Source organism: Apis dorsata, unplaced genomic scaffold, assembly GCF_000469605.1.
Source record: "Apis dorsata unplaced genomic scaffold, Apis dorsata 1.3 scaffold_52, whole genome shotgun sequence".
Lineage (NCBI taxonomy): Eukaryota > Metazoa > Arthropoda > Insecta > Hymenoptera > Apidae > Apis > Apis dorsata.
In genome coordinates, this window is record NW_006263353.1 from 1,478,163 (window position 1) to 1,492,092 (window position 13,930).

Genomic DNA, 13,930 nt, shown 5'->3' on the forward strand with positions numbered 1-13,930 from the left:
ATTAAGATTGGATTATTTCTCAAATAATAATCAATTTATGCAGAATTACAAATGTTGTTAAATAAAATTTTTAAAATATTTATTATGTATGAGAAATAAATGAATGTTAATAATCGAAATATGTCACGATACATTCATATGTGACACAATATATGCAATAGATTATTCGTTTAAAGTAAAATATATATATATATAAGATTCTAAAACAGAATTAAAGGGGCACTTACCTGGCTCGATTGAGTATATCGAATGTATTAAGATCCTCCACATCGAAAGGTTTGTCCTCGAGTTCTGAACGAGAGATGGGACAGACATCCTTGAACATCAAATAGCTCTGAAGATAACTTAGCAAATAAACAGGCAGTGCTGCGCCCTCCTCGGGCACCATGGCCAATCGTCTGGCCACTTGTTCCACCTGAAACCCAGTTTCCACTTCGTAAATTCTCACTCGCCATTCGAATAACACTTTGCAGTAAAGTTTATAATCCTATGGACGAACGAAAATTTTGCGAAATAAAACTTTGCTCGAGTTCAATTCCTTTTCGATTTTGTTTTATTAGCAAGATGGTGGAAACAAAGGAATGTAAAGAATTTGAAGAGAATAATGAATTTTTTTCCAAGATAGACAAATGAAAATTTTTATTGATTAATAATAATAATTGGAAGGGAAAAAATGTTTGCAAAAAGATTTTCAAAAAAGAATATTATAATTAAAATGAATTTTCAGAAGGGGATTCTTTTAAATTAATTAAATTATTAATATTATTTATATTGTAAGAACTTTTAAGAAAAGTGGAGAATATTCTCCATTCAAAATGGAGAATAATTTTTGGTCGTGAAATGGTTAATAATAATAATATTCAAAGGAATGAAAATCTCTTTTAAATTAAGATAAAAATAATAAAATAGCAGGGATTAAGAGTTGGGATAAAAATAAGAAAGATTTGAAATTTAAGAAGAAAAATCTGAGAAAGGGACGAGGATGAGAAATATTAGACTGAAGATTTGTATAACCTTTTATAAATGTTTAAGGAATAAATGTCAAAGGTTAAGAAACTTCATAGAAAGAATAGTGAAACTGCTTTCCAAGTATAAAAATTTCTTGTGAAATTAATTATTAATTATAATGTTCAAAGAAATGAAATTATTGAAAGATTTTGCTAAAAATTTTAAAAATAATAAAATAAAAAACGAAAGTGACAAATACATAATACTTTTTTACACGATATAATTTTACATTTTCCAAAGAATAAAATATAAAGAATAAAAGCTTTAAGAAACGATTGAGAAAAATTCGAAAAGGGAGAGAGATGAAAATTTCGAGCAACTTTCCTCGAAGAAGAGTACTCCTCCTCGAAGGATTTTGAGGAAAGGATGTAAAAAATTCCAAGTGTGGACACTGATAAATATTTATAGATATTTACACGATTTATCGAAGCAGCGAAATATGGATGATGAAGCTTCAAGACTATAAAAAATTTCTAAAGGGTGCGATGAAAAATTTTCAATCTTCGCGTATGACACTTAATATTTCTAAAAACTTGAGGGAAAAACTTGGGGAATAGAGAAGAATGGTGAAAAAAAAAAATTTTTTTTCAAAGAGGTACAGTAAATAATGATAAATATTTTTAGATGTTTTTGTGATGACGTTCATGACGTAGGATTGGTCAATGTAAAACCCTTACCTTGAGGAACCTTTCACGAAGAATGTCCTCCGGGAATACTCCCCTCTTCGCAGCTTCCACAGGAATGCCTTTAATAGCAGCCATCACCAGAGGATCTTCTTTCGCTGGGGAAAACAAAAAGAAGAAAGCTATTAACGAATTTTCCAGGATAATGTCTTTCTCTTCTTTATTTTTTTTGTCAAAAAATTATTCTCGATGATTGAAATTTAAAATTATTTATTCTATATATATTTTTAATTTACTCTGTTCTATATATTTTTCTGTTTTTTTTTTTTGCCAAAAATAAACAGCGATTAGTCGATGTAATTAAAATTATATCCTTTTTTATTCCTTTGTTAAAAGTTTGTTAATTAATATTAATTAAAAATTTGAAATTCTTCATTTCCTTTTTTTTTTCTGTCTCAATTATCAGTATATTTTTTCAGAGAATATATTTTATTGTGCAGTAATCAGGATATATGTGCATCATTATTAACTTGATGAATGAAATTTCGTAAAAAATGCTCGACAAAAATGTTCCCGTTAAAAACTATCAATTTGAATTTCAAAATTTTTTAATCCCACCTTCAATTTCGAAGATTCAAACTCCACAATTTATATTCTATTAAAAAATAAAAACCTACCCTTCGTGCTAAATATTAAAGGTCATTACTTTCCCAAATTTTAAACTTTACCATTTACAATGAAAAAAGAGTATCTTACTATTAAAATCTGAACGAAGCGGTACTCCTTTACCTTTCTCAAAACTAAACTGGATAAATTAATCAGATTTAAAAGATTAGAGAATTTAAAAAAAAAGAAATTAAATTATTATATTTTAATTATATCAATTTTCAAATAATGAATTAATTAATCGATCGAATTAAAAATTTCAATCGATTAATAACCCCCTCTTTTTCTGAATGTTTACCCTAAAATGGTCGAGATTAAAAGGATATTGGCGAATTAAGCCGGCTTATTCGTGTAATTAACAGAAACGGGGGAAGGGAGGGAAGGGGAGAGAGGGGGGGGAGGGATTAACCGTTGAAAGAGAGCGATATTATCGTCTCGTTATTTAACAGAGAGAAATTCCCAGCGGAAAATTGATTAACATCGAGTTAACGCAATCCTCTATATCCCCTCCATAACCTACTCCCCCTCCCCACTCCTTTTTCAACAAATCGCATTACACACCAGATGCCGTTACTTCGGTGGAAATACATTACTTTGCAATTTTGTTGAAAATTCTCCTCGGCCCGGAAACTCGGTGATAAATGGGCCGAGTGGTGAAGTTCGAGCCTCACCTTTTCCGAGGACCGTGCCTAAAATTTATTCGTTCGGTTGGGATACGTGTCCTGTAATATCGGCGCTGCGGTGAACTTGTGTCTCTCCTTCCATTCCGCTACGCGATATATTGCGATCATGTAGAAAGAAGTAACTGTTATATTTAATGTTTTGTATTATATATTATAAATATATAATGCTGATTGAATTTTTCTTTCTTTCTTTCTTTTTTTCTTTTTTTTTAATATGTGTTTATAACACATTGATTTTTGCCATTAAAATATTTAAATGAGGTTAGAACTTTTCGATATATTTCGTTTCGGTTTTGCCTCCCGAGAAAAATTTAAGACAATTTTTTACTATTATAAATTATAAATTAATCTTCTTTTTATCTTTTGCCAGACAGGAAAAAAAATATAAAAATAATATTAATAATAATAATTGTATATTAGATTAAATTAACTGTTAATAATAATTTATTTTATTCTAATTGGTTTAGAGATTTTTTTATAAATATAATTAAAATAAATTGGTTCTTCGAAAATTGCAAAATTTTGAAATTCACTAATAAAAAAAAAGTCACGTATAAAAAATTATATATCAAAATAAATTTTTAAAATCTCTCGATAATTTATAACACAATATTACCTTTCAATAATTTTGAACCAATTTCAAACGATTCTACTTTATCGACAATTCGATTTAACCGAACGAGCAGATTTTTCCATAAGCCAGTCAGCTATTTAATTTGGTTAATGAATTTTCGCGACATTACCATCCGGACGAATATTCATTGGATTTCGAGAACAAATAGTAATTGTATTTAGTTGCGTTTTATTTCAAAGATTAAAAATAAAAAAAAAAAGATGAAGAAAAAATAAAGAAAAAATATCTCTATTACAAATCTATTGGATCCATGCTTTAAAAAAAAAAAAAAAGAAAGAGAGAGAGAGAGAGAAAAAATGAGAGGATATTAAAAAATAGAAATCAAAATAAAAGAAAATAAGAACAAAATTGGGATAAGTTTCGAGGCTGAAATTCAATTTTATCGTCTCGATAAAATAATAATGTTAAAATAATATCTCGGATAATAATTGCTGGTTAATTGTCGACGATAACAGCGTGGAAATGGTGGGATCAGAGGTTTCGGACGATTTCATGGTAATTTTAACGCGTTATTATTTCGCGTGGACGTTTAATCATTGCATAAATCTTCGTGGGCTGCGTTCGAATGTCTGGTAATACATTCGTGACAAATTTATGACTCGTGAGACTGTCAAATTTGGAAATTTTGTGGGTAATTTCGAAAAATACGCGTTCATTGGATATTTTATTGTAATTTTGATTTACGAACGTTTAAAATATCATAATTCTTGGAATAATTATTGGTTAGTCAAATAAATTTTTTTTTTTACTAATTTTAATATGCGGTTCTATTTTAATAATTTTCTAAATGAAATTGATTATTATTTAAAAATACACAATACACATAATATAATCGAGAAATTAGTACGGAGAAATTAATTTTCATTAATGACTAATTATTGTTCATTTATCATTTAAACTCATTAGAATTAATAATTAAATGCATTATCGAAGAGTCTCATTGAAAGAGGAAAATTAACTACGATATTAAATTGACAATAAAGAATCTTTAGTGGTATAATCATGTATAAATTTCTGTTTTCCAAATTACAAATTGTCCATTGAATAATAAGTTATAAAATAAAATAAAATAAAAAAATAAATAAATAAAATGAAAGGAATACAATTTTTAATCCACCATTGCCATCAGAATCAATTTACTAAAGTGCACGTGCAAATAAAATCCGTCAAAATTTCTGCACAATTTATTCCCAATAATCCTCAACAATTCATCACAAACTCCATCTCAATCCATCCTTTCTAACTTTTCAATGAAATAACCTCGATTAAAATTTCCAATTAAGAAAAAAATAAATAAATAAATAAAATAACAAAATAAGATAAAATATTAAAATTTCAGTCTTCCCTGATATATCAATTATTATTTTTATGATAGAAAAATATTATTTATAAAATCTGTACAACTCTTTTCTATTATTATAGATATAATTTCAAATATAATTTGGAAGAGTTAAAAATTATACGTTTGAAATATATTAAAAAATAAATTATATTAAATTTTACAAAATTCTACCAATTTGTTAATTCTATAATTTATAATTATAAATACAACTTATTATTTAATTGACAAATCCTCTTTTACATTTTTTGCATCTTTTTTTCTACAAAAAAAAAATTCTCATATCTTTTTATTTACTCTCTAAGTCTCCAATATTAATCATTTTCTCTAAGCTAAAACTAATAATCATATCCATATCCAACAAATATTATCAATTGTAAAATATTATATTAAACCAACTACAATAATTAAAAAAATTCTTTTATACCATTATAATATTAATTAATCTCTAAAAACTATTATAATGTAATATCTAAACGATTTTAATTTTTTCCTCCTAAAAACAAAAAAACATTAAATAAAGAATGATAAATGATCCATCCAATGCCTTTCGCAATTAACCGATCACGAGGTCGCATAATTAATGCGACCAACACGTGGACACGAGCCGAGCAAAGCGTTTATGCTGCGTTTCAACCCTCGATTAAGTCGTAAATCTTCCACCCCTTTTCCACCCTTCAGGACGCGAAATTAAAAAGACACGATTTTTCAAACCGTTTCAAACAGGACGATAAAATATAGAAAAATATAATCGTCGTACGAGTGGAAATATTAATGCAACCCTTGGTCGAAGGGGTTGTTTCTTCGAACGTGTTCTGTTTTGTTAAGGAGGAAAGAATTATCGAAAAGGAATGAACGAGACTTGCATTGCTGTTGTTTCGTCCAATTTATGGATTGAAGAATTGTTTTCTGTTTTAGAAAAGAAAGGATTGAACGAGTAATATACAAGTAACATGAATGTTTTTGCATACTAATTTTGAAGTGAAAATATGTATCATACAGCATTGTATGAATAATTCTTTTCTTCTTTTTCTTTTTTTTTAATGCAAGATTTCTTTGAGAGGGTGAAATCAACTCTTAAAGTTTCAGCTTCTTCTTTCATATTTTATCTGAAAATATTTTTTACAATATGTCCTAAAATTTTATATTTCACTCTATCTTTGAGAGTTGATTTTTTTATAATATTGCACATAGAAGGAAAAGAATTATAATATCCATTATATGTTGCAAAATTTCATTGAAAGATTACGTGGAATTCAAAGAAAATTCTTTAAGTCTAGTAAAATAAATAAATAAAAGGCAAAGCAATTTGAAGTTAATTAACAACTGAAAATAAGGATAAACATTTCAGAAAATACTTCAGGTCAATTAAATAACTTAAATAAAAAGATTTAATAAAATAGTTTCAAATAACTTGATTAATGAACGAATATAAGAACAATACAATTTATTATTAAATGTAATGAATTCGTAACTTGATCCAATATTTTTGTAATCAATTGTCGAGTATAAATAGAATTACAATCTCGTATGTATAAGAATAATTACCATTTAAATTGATAATACCTTAATTACTCCAATTATCTGTTTCACCATTTTAATTCCGGTTTAACAAGAATGCAAAAGGATAATAATATTCGTTGGAATTCGATAATCTGAGTTAAAGCAACGATGTTGTACGTATTATTATGCATCGGTTAATGATAATCCACGAGAAATCGCGTGCCAGATGTGTAAAATATTTTTTCTATTTTCTCTTGTAACGATACGATAAGTTAGAAATTATAATTAAAGCAATTCAACGAAAAATCGAAATATCAAATTTCTTTTCTCCTTCCTAATATTATTCTATGAATAATTTTTCATCAATTTTACAATTAAATTTTTAATTACAATTGAAACAATTCAACGAAAAATTGAAATATCAAATTTCTTTTCTTTTCTCCTTCCTAACATTATCCTACGAATAATTTTTCAATTTTGTACTACCCTTTCCTTTCCTCTGATTTTCAAATCTGAACAAATTTTTTTATCCAATAAAATTAATTTATTATCTATGGTAATTTCCTCAATGTATCGTATTAAAATTGTTATTTGAAAAATTACAAAATATCGATCATAAAATGCTAGTAACCATTATTTCACAAATTGAATTTAAATTGAATACACTTACGTGCTGCCTTGCAGACGGCCTTGATCTCCGATTCCAAGGGCCTCACGATTTTCTCTATGGGTGCGCCTGGTGGCCCTGATTTAATAGCACGCGCCAAGGCTGTGCAAGCTGACCAAAGAATCTGAGCGTTCGTTGCATCCTTTTCTTCCTCCATGCGAGCTGGAACCGATATAAGGAAGGAACAGTTTTAAAAAAAGAAAATAACGAATAAAAAAAAAAAAAAAATCGTCGACTTTTATTGGCACACGAGCGTGAAAACTCGATCGATAAGTGTTCATCAAAGTTTCCTTTTTTCGCTGGAACAATTTCCATCTCGAGTAAAAATAATGGTATACGAATAAATGCATAACAATGGCAATAATTGGATAAATTTTCTTAAAACGAAGATTCTATTTCCGAGAAAATCGGTTTTATATATAAATTCGTCCAAGTATGATTCACAATGTAATTCAATTTATTTGTGAGATGTATAATATCTTTCTATCGTTTAACGATCTATCTTCGAAATTTCATTCAAGAATTTTTGCTTTTGAAAAGAAATGCACTACAAGGAGTAAAATAGATTCTCGTCTAAAAGCGTTCGACTTCTCGCTTATCCATTTCTTATCCATGGTTCTTCCAGAGGAAAGATCAGAGGATCGTTAAATAATGGAGTCTCAAAGAAGCCTCGCCAAAGATTTGGACCAAAGTGAGACACGCATCGAATATGGAAGAAACATCGAAAAGAATTTATGGACTCGTGATATATATATATATATAGATATATATATCGTTTAAAGAGGCCGGAAATTTTAGCTGGAAAGCGACTGATTCGATGTGCCTTTTAACGGGCGTCGAGCTTTTTAGTCGACAGCTTTTCAAACGTAATATCTCTCTGAAGTATAATGTCTTCCGAAGTTGTGCGACAAGAGACTACGTCGAGATGTCGCGACGAGTATGTAAAATGAAGATTTTTGGGGTGATAAGAGGCAAACATGGACGTCGTCGTGAGTGGCGCTGCCAAGTGGCGAGTGAATGAAGTACATTTTTGGCAATAAGTAATTTTGAACAGTTTGAAATAATATTTTTGAAAAATATAGAAATAATAGGGGGAAGATAGGGTAGATAAAAAATAATAAAGATTTCAATATTATATCTGTTTTAATTGAATATTGATCGAGTTGATTAATATATATAAACTTTCTATTTTTCTTTCTATTTTTTTCTCTTTTGCCAAGATAACCGTGAAACAAACTATTTCTGCTCCAAATATTGACTAGCTTCTATTCTCGTACAAAAAAAAAAAATATTGCTTGTTATATTGCTCACAAAATAACTAAAATATCATCGAATCATTTTTATAAAATACATTTTCTAACGAATTTTCTGACAAACCTAAATTATACCTGTCTATCATACCTCAATTACTTGAAAATCTAATAAAAATAAGATAAAATATTAAAAGAAAAAAGTATCTGTTTATATAATAATATTATATAATATAATTATATAATAATTGAATCACAATTAAATCATTTTACACATTAGCTTCAAATCGTGCATTTTGTGGAGGAGGAGAATAGGATTTCGATGATAGAGAGCAACGTAACATCATCCCCAGCCGGTGCTACTGACGTTAGTGGAAAAATAAGGAAACGTTTGGCCTATAAATCAAGAAAAGGGTATAAAGCAGGAATCGAAGCGAAATAAATAACGGGACAAGTTCGTCTCTCGATACAATAACTCGATTCTCTTCGGGGATATAATCCAAACTTTGAGCTTGGAAAACTGGATGGAAATCGTTTCGTTATAGATCCTCTTGCGCGATTTGCTCGAAGAGTTTGACGATCGGTTTTATGGAAAAATGAAGTGGGAAGAGGAAACGTGTTAAAGTCTTAAAAATGGAAGAATTTTTTTGTAAATATTCGACGAATTTTTGATACAAATATCAAAGTATTTTAAAGAGTTTTTTTTTTTTCTATAATTAATAGTTTCAAATAGTTGTTTACGGTATTTTAAAGTAAATTTGATAAATTATAAAAATTTGTAAAAATTATGTTTCATGGATTTTTGATAGAAGAATTTTTAAAACATTTTTGAAAAATTTTAATCGCTTAAAACTAAAATTGTAACAGGTCAAAGAAAAGAAGTTAAGATTAAATATTTTTCTTTTAACCTAGTTTTGCCGAAATTTATCATTTCGGCTATAGGGGAGAAGAAGGAAATGGAACGCGTATAAAATATCAAATAGATTGGTCAATCAAGACTGTTTGACCGAGGTCATGAATAATTAATTTAACCCTCTCGTTGCTGGTTTAATTACTTCAGTGATTAAAGCTTCGCTTATGAAACTCGATAGTTGGACATTCGATAGCCAGAATCAATTTTTAATTCGTATGATAGAATCGACTTTTAATTGAAAATTTTATCTTCGTTCCCTGCGTATCATATATCGTCGTTCATTAATAACGAAAATAATTAAACTATCCTAGCCTATTTCGATTGACGGTGTAAAAAGTATTTCATTATACGTGTATTTCATTGTATATCAAATTTTGAATTGAATGAAGATTAAAGATTTTTAAAATGGAAGGATAAGATGAAAAAAAAATAATCTAAAACTTCTCAATAATAATGTAAAATAAATAAATTCTAAATATTAAAAAAAGATATCTAATTGAAAAACTTTTAAAATTTAAAACATTTATATAAAAAAAAAAGAATCCAAAACAATTTTTCTTTTCACCTTTCAAAAATCCAATGATCCATCTCTCTTCGAATTGAATTTCTCGAGCACAAGGTCACGATCGACCGCGAAAAATCGATAAATCTCTCTCTCTCTCTCTTTCAGTCGTGATTCGATCGCCTGAATATCACGTCTCGAAAAGATGGCATGGTTGTCGAAAGGGGGAGGTTGAAGGCATTTCGCGTTTGGAAACGGGGTTACTTCGAAGTTATTCGAAGATTGACGCGTATAATAAATCAACCTGGTACAAGAGCACTTGATCCAGATAGATCTCGTTTTTCTTCGTGGCCGACATTAACGATAGGCTTGACCGGTAAAACAGCTTATACGATTGGTCGATTTTGCAGTTCATCGAATCAGAGATATGGAATTTCGAAGTTTCTGATTAAAATTCGGGAGAATGAATATTCTTTTGATATTTTTCTTTTTTTTTTTTTCTTATTGGAAAATTAAGAGGATAAATATACGGTTGACAATTCGTCGATTTATAATCGTATAATTTGAAATTAATCTGGTGATCGAATGATATCAATGATCACTGACAAGATAGATCTTTTTCATTCATTTAAACAAATTCTCATTGACGATTTCGTCTCTTCGTTTCGATTATAACGATTAAATTCATCGATCGATTACATAGATTGCCTATTTATCGACGGATAATAAAGAAATTTTAACCGATTTTAATCGGATAATTGGAATCCGTATCGATACTTTACACGAGTTCACAGCGATTGTTCGTGCGAACTTTTTAAACGTTGGTCAGAGAATGAAGCGTGTTTCGCGCGATTGTTTCGCGATGCGACAGCGTGTCCCCAGGGGGTTCACGGATGATCGAAAAATTGCATAGGGTAAATTAAATTAGACGGCCGAATTTCACAGGTCGCTACTCTCCACCTCGAATGCACACTACGAAATCGCGCCAATCGTGTACAAATTGTTTTTCGAAAATGACACACACAAAATCTCTCATTGTTCAACTCGTTTCTTTTTTTAAAATAAAATTTGAAACTTTGGAATTACGAAAATTGGAAATTTTGAAGATTCTGAAAATCAAATTAATTTTAAATCATAAGTAAGGATAATCTTGTCAAGCAAATTAAAATACCAGAGTTCTGCGTTATTGATTTTTTTTTATCATATTTTAATCTAAAAAATATATTTACAAATGTAAGAACAAAATAATGTATTATATATATAAAAAAATTAAATAAAAAATAAAAATGATTAAATCTATTAATATATGAAAATTTTCTTCTAAAATAATTATCCAATTTTGTATAAAACAATAACATAAATCATTCTATTTTCTTCGAACAATTAAATATTTGTTAATAAATAAATAAATAAATGAATATCTTATAATGATCAAAAGATTAATGATACTCCATAAACCATCTTCCAACTTCTTTATATGAAAATTTTCTTCTAAAATAATTATCTAATTTTCTTTTAAAATAATTTTGTATAACACAATAAATCATTCTATTTTCTTCGAGCAATTAAATATTTGTCAAAAAATAAATAAATAAATAAACGAATACTTTATAATGATCAAAAGATTAATAATACTCCATAAATCACCTTCCAACTTCTTTTTGTTCTTTGAACGCTCGAGTGAAATATTTCTCTCTCTCTTTTTTTATTACCATCATGAACCAACCCTTATCGTTTTCATTTCTATCAACTGCGACTCCCCTCTGTCTGCTCGTTCCACGATATCTCTCGTCGACGCGTTACATCTTTTATTATCCCAACGTAAATTAAACGTATTCTTTCCACCCAGAAAGAAACTTAGTGATCCGTTTAAGGTCGCTCTTTTACTACTTGATCTTGCTTTTTATTATAGAGACTGTTCCGTAGTTTACAATTGAGTGAAATTTCATTCGAGTGAATCACGCGAATACACACCGTGATTCGAAATATATACATATACAAAACATTTGTCATTTTTCAAATAATCGTTGAGCCGAAACGAAAGCAGCTCTCGTTCGCAAAAACAAATCAAAAATTCGTGAGAAAATATATCGTCCGTCAAACATGGACAAACATCGTATAAAATCGGGAAGAAGGGGGCGGAGAACTCGGTCGTAACCCGATTATGATAAAAAGATGGCTGCCCTCCTCTAAACAAGAATCACCGGCTGGAACGACTTTTGAATCTGTTTTCTCTGGACATGTCGCCGCTGGTGGTTATTCCTCCCGCCCGAGCGAGCACGAGCCCATTCGAGTGGAACAGCCAGAGAAACCTTCGACCAGCATTCGAGAGCCGTTCCATAAAAAGGGCGAGATTACGTAATTATGCGGATGTTATCAGGGATTTGGAACGATTCGAGATACCATCCCGCCTCGAAAGCAATTCGAAACATTCTCTTTCGAACTCTTCTGTCCTCGGATTAACCTAATTCTTCCTCATTTTCGAAAGTTTGCTCCAACGTCATCCATCGATTTCCTAGTTTCAAGGACGCTAAATTGAGAAATTGGGTGACGCGCGAGTGAGATAAAAACAAAATGAAAATGTTCTAAGGTTCTACACTTCCATTCAAAAAATTTCTATTTGGCTATCGTTTCGAAACTCTTATACTTTTCTATTCTTACAATTAAGAGAACAGGTAAGAGGATTCTTTCTTTTATAAATAGCTTGTTCGTGTTGACGAACCGATTTCTTGAAATTTTATCTATGCTTTGTATGGATGCATTGGAAGAGGTGGAAAATTTTGTTGGCGACAAGGAGTAAGTCTTCTTACGTGAATTAATATCGCGGTTTCGGATCGAAAGTAATCAAAAGTACGAGTAAATTCTTATGACATATTCCAAATGTGATTTTGGAAAAATGTCAGAGGTTTAGGATCAAGAAGAATAGCAAATATCAAATATGAAATTGAGAAAACTGTCAAAATGTCATGTTTTTTTTATTATTAATTTTATTATTATTATTATCTGAAAATATAATAAATTTTAAACTTTAAAATTTAGAATTTTTTTGAAAAGAAAAAAAAAGTTACCCTCAAATTGAATATTCATCTTTGTACAATTTGTCACTCTTCTTTATTTTCTTTAACCAAGAAGTAAGTACTTCATTTTCATAATAATTTTTAATCTTTGTTACATTTAAATTATAATTGAATTAAAATACTATAATAAATTCTGTTGCAAACCGTCTTACACAATCTCAATCTTTCTCTCCTTGCTATTGATACAACTGCATTTACTCGATTGCAACACCTTGTCGTCCATCAACGAGACACGACCGTTTCAAGGATAAAAGCCTGCTGTCGTTGCAGTGTTCATTGTTTATGAGGGTGGTGCGCGTAGTCAAATCGACGAGGGATTACCCCTGCGGACGCTTCACACGCCTCGAAGCTTTTCTGAATTTCGACAGGTGGATGCTCGAGTCGGATGCCCCTCGATACGTGCTTCGCACAATATTTCCATAATTCCACCTCTTTCCACGCTATTCATCGTTCGAAATGTTTCGATCCTTTCGCCAGTTACAGCCAAGAATCTCGAGCATCTTTGATATTCGGCCCCTTATCGCGTAATTCATACCTCCCCAATTTAGTCGTACCATCTTTCTTTCAGTGCTTCCTCCTTCGTTACTTTTCCCTTTTTACTACCCCCTGTTTGTCAGGTTATTTTCCACCCATCAAGGTCCTGTCATGCTTTACCCCCATTTCGCTATTGCTGCCCTTATAGAATAGCCTTGGGAGAGATTCTCTCTATTCGTTCTATTTTCTTTTTTTTTTTTTTTTTGTTTTTTGCTTTATATCCTCCCCCCGTTTTTCACGTCACTTTCTGCTCTGCTATAATTCTTTCCCTATTTTTTTGGTTTTCTTTTCATACTCGAGATATTATTATTCTTTCTTTTATCTCTATTATATTTCTATCCGTATATCTTGATTCCTTCTTGATCTTCTTTAATTCCGTTTAATCGTCTCTCTTCTCTCTTTTCGGGATTGTAAATGTTTTTCTTAATCACTTTCGAGTTTCAAGTTCTTATTTGAATATTATTTGAATTAATGTTTTGAATATTTTCTTTATTCGTTTTTATTTTTTATTTTTTTTTTTTTTTTTTTTTT

At 29.7% G+C, this 13,930-nt stretch overlaps 1 protein-coding gene across 8 annotated transcripts in view; it reads right to left on the reverse strand.

Moving 5' to 3' along the window:
- The window catches only part of LOC102681143 (MICOS complex subunit Mic60), a 58,149-nt gene that overhangs the window by 14,464 nt on the left and 29,755 nt on the right, over window positions 1–13,930 (reverse strand). For all 8 annotated transcript variants that reach the window (XR_004151795.1, XM_006609192.2, XM_006609196.2 and 5 more), the window contains 3 exons: window positions 7,127–7,285; window positions 1,686–1,789; window positions 228–415 (listed from right to left, as the gene is read on the reverse strand). Coding sequence is in view for 7 of the 8 variants with exons in the window: in XM_006609192.2 (XP_006609255.1) it covers window positions 228–415; window positions 1,686–1,789; window positions 7,127–7,285 (451 nt within the window). In the remaining variant the exon portion in view is untranslated. The remainder of the gene's footprint in view (window positions 1–227; window positions 416–1,685; window positions 1,790–7,126; window positions 7,286–13,930) is intronic.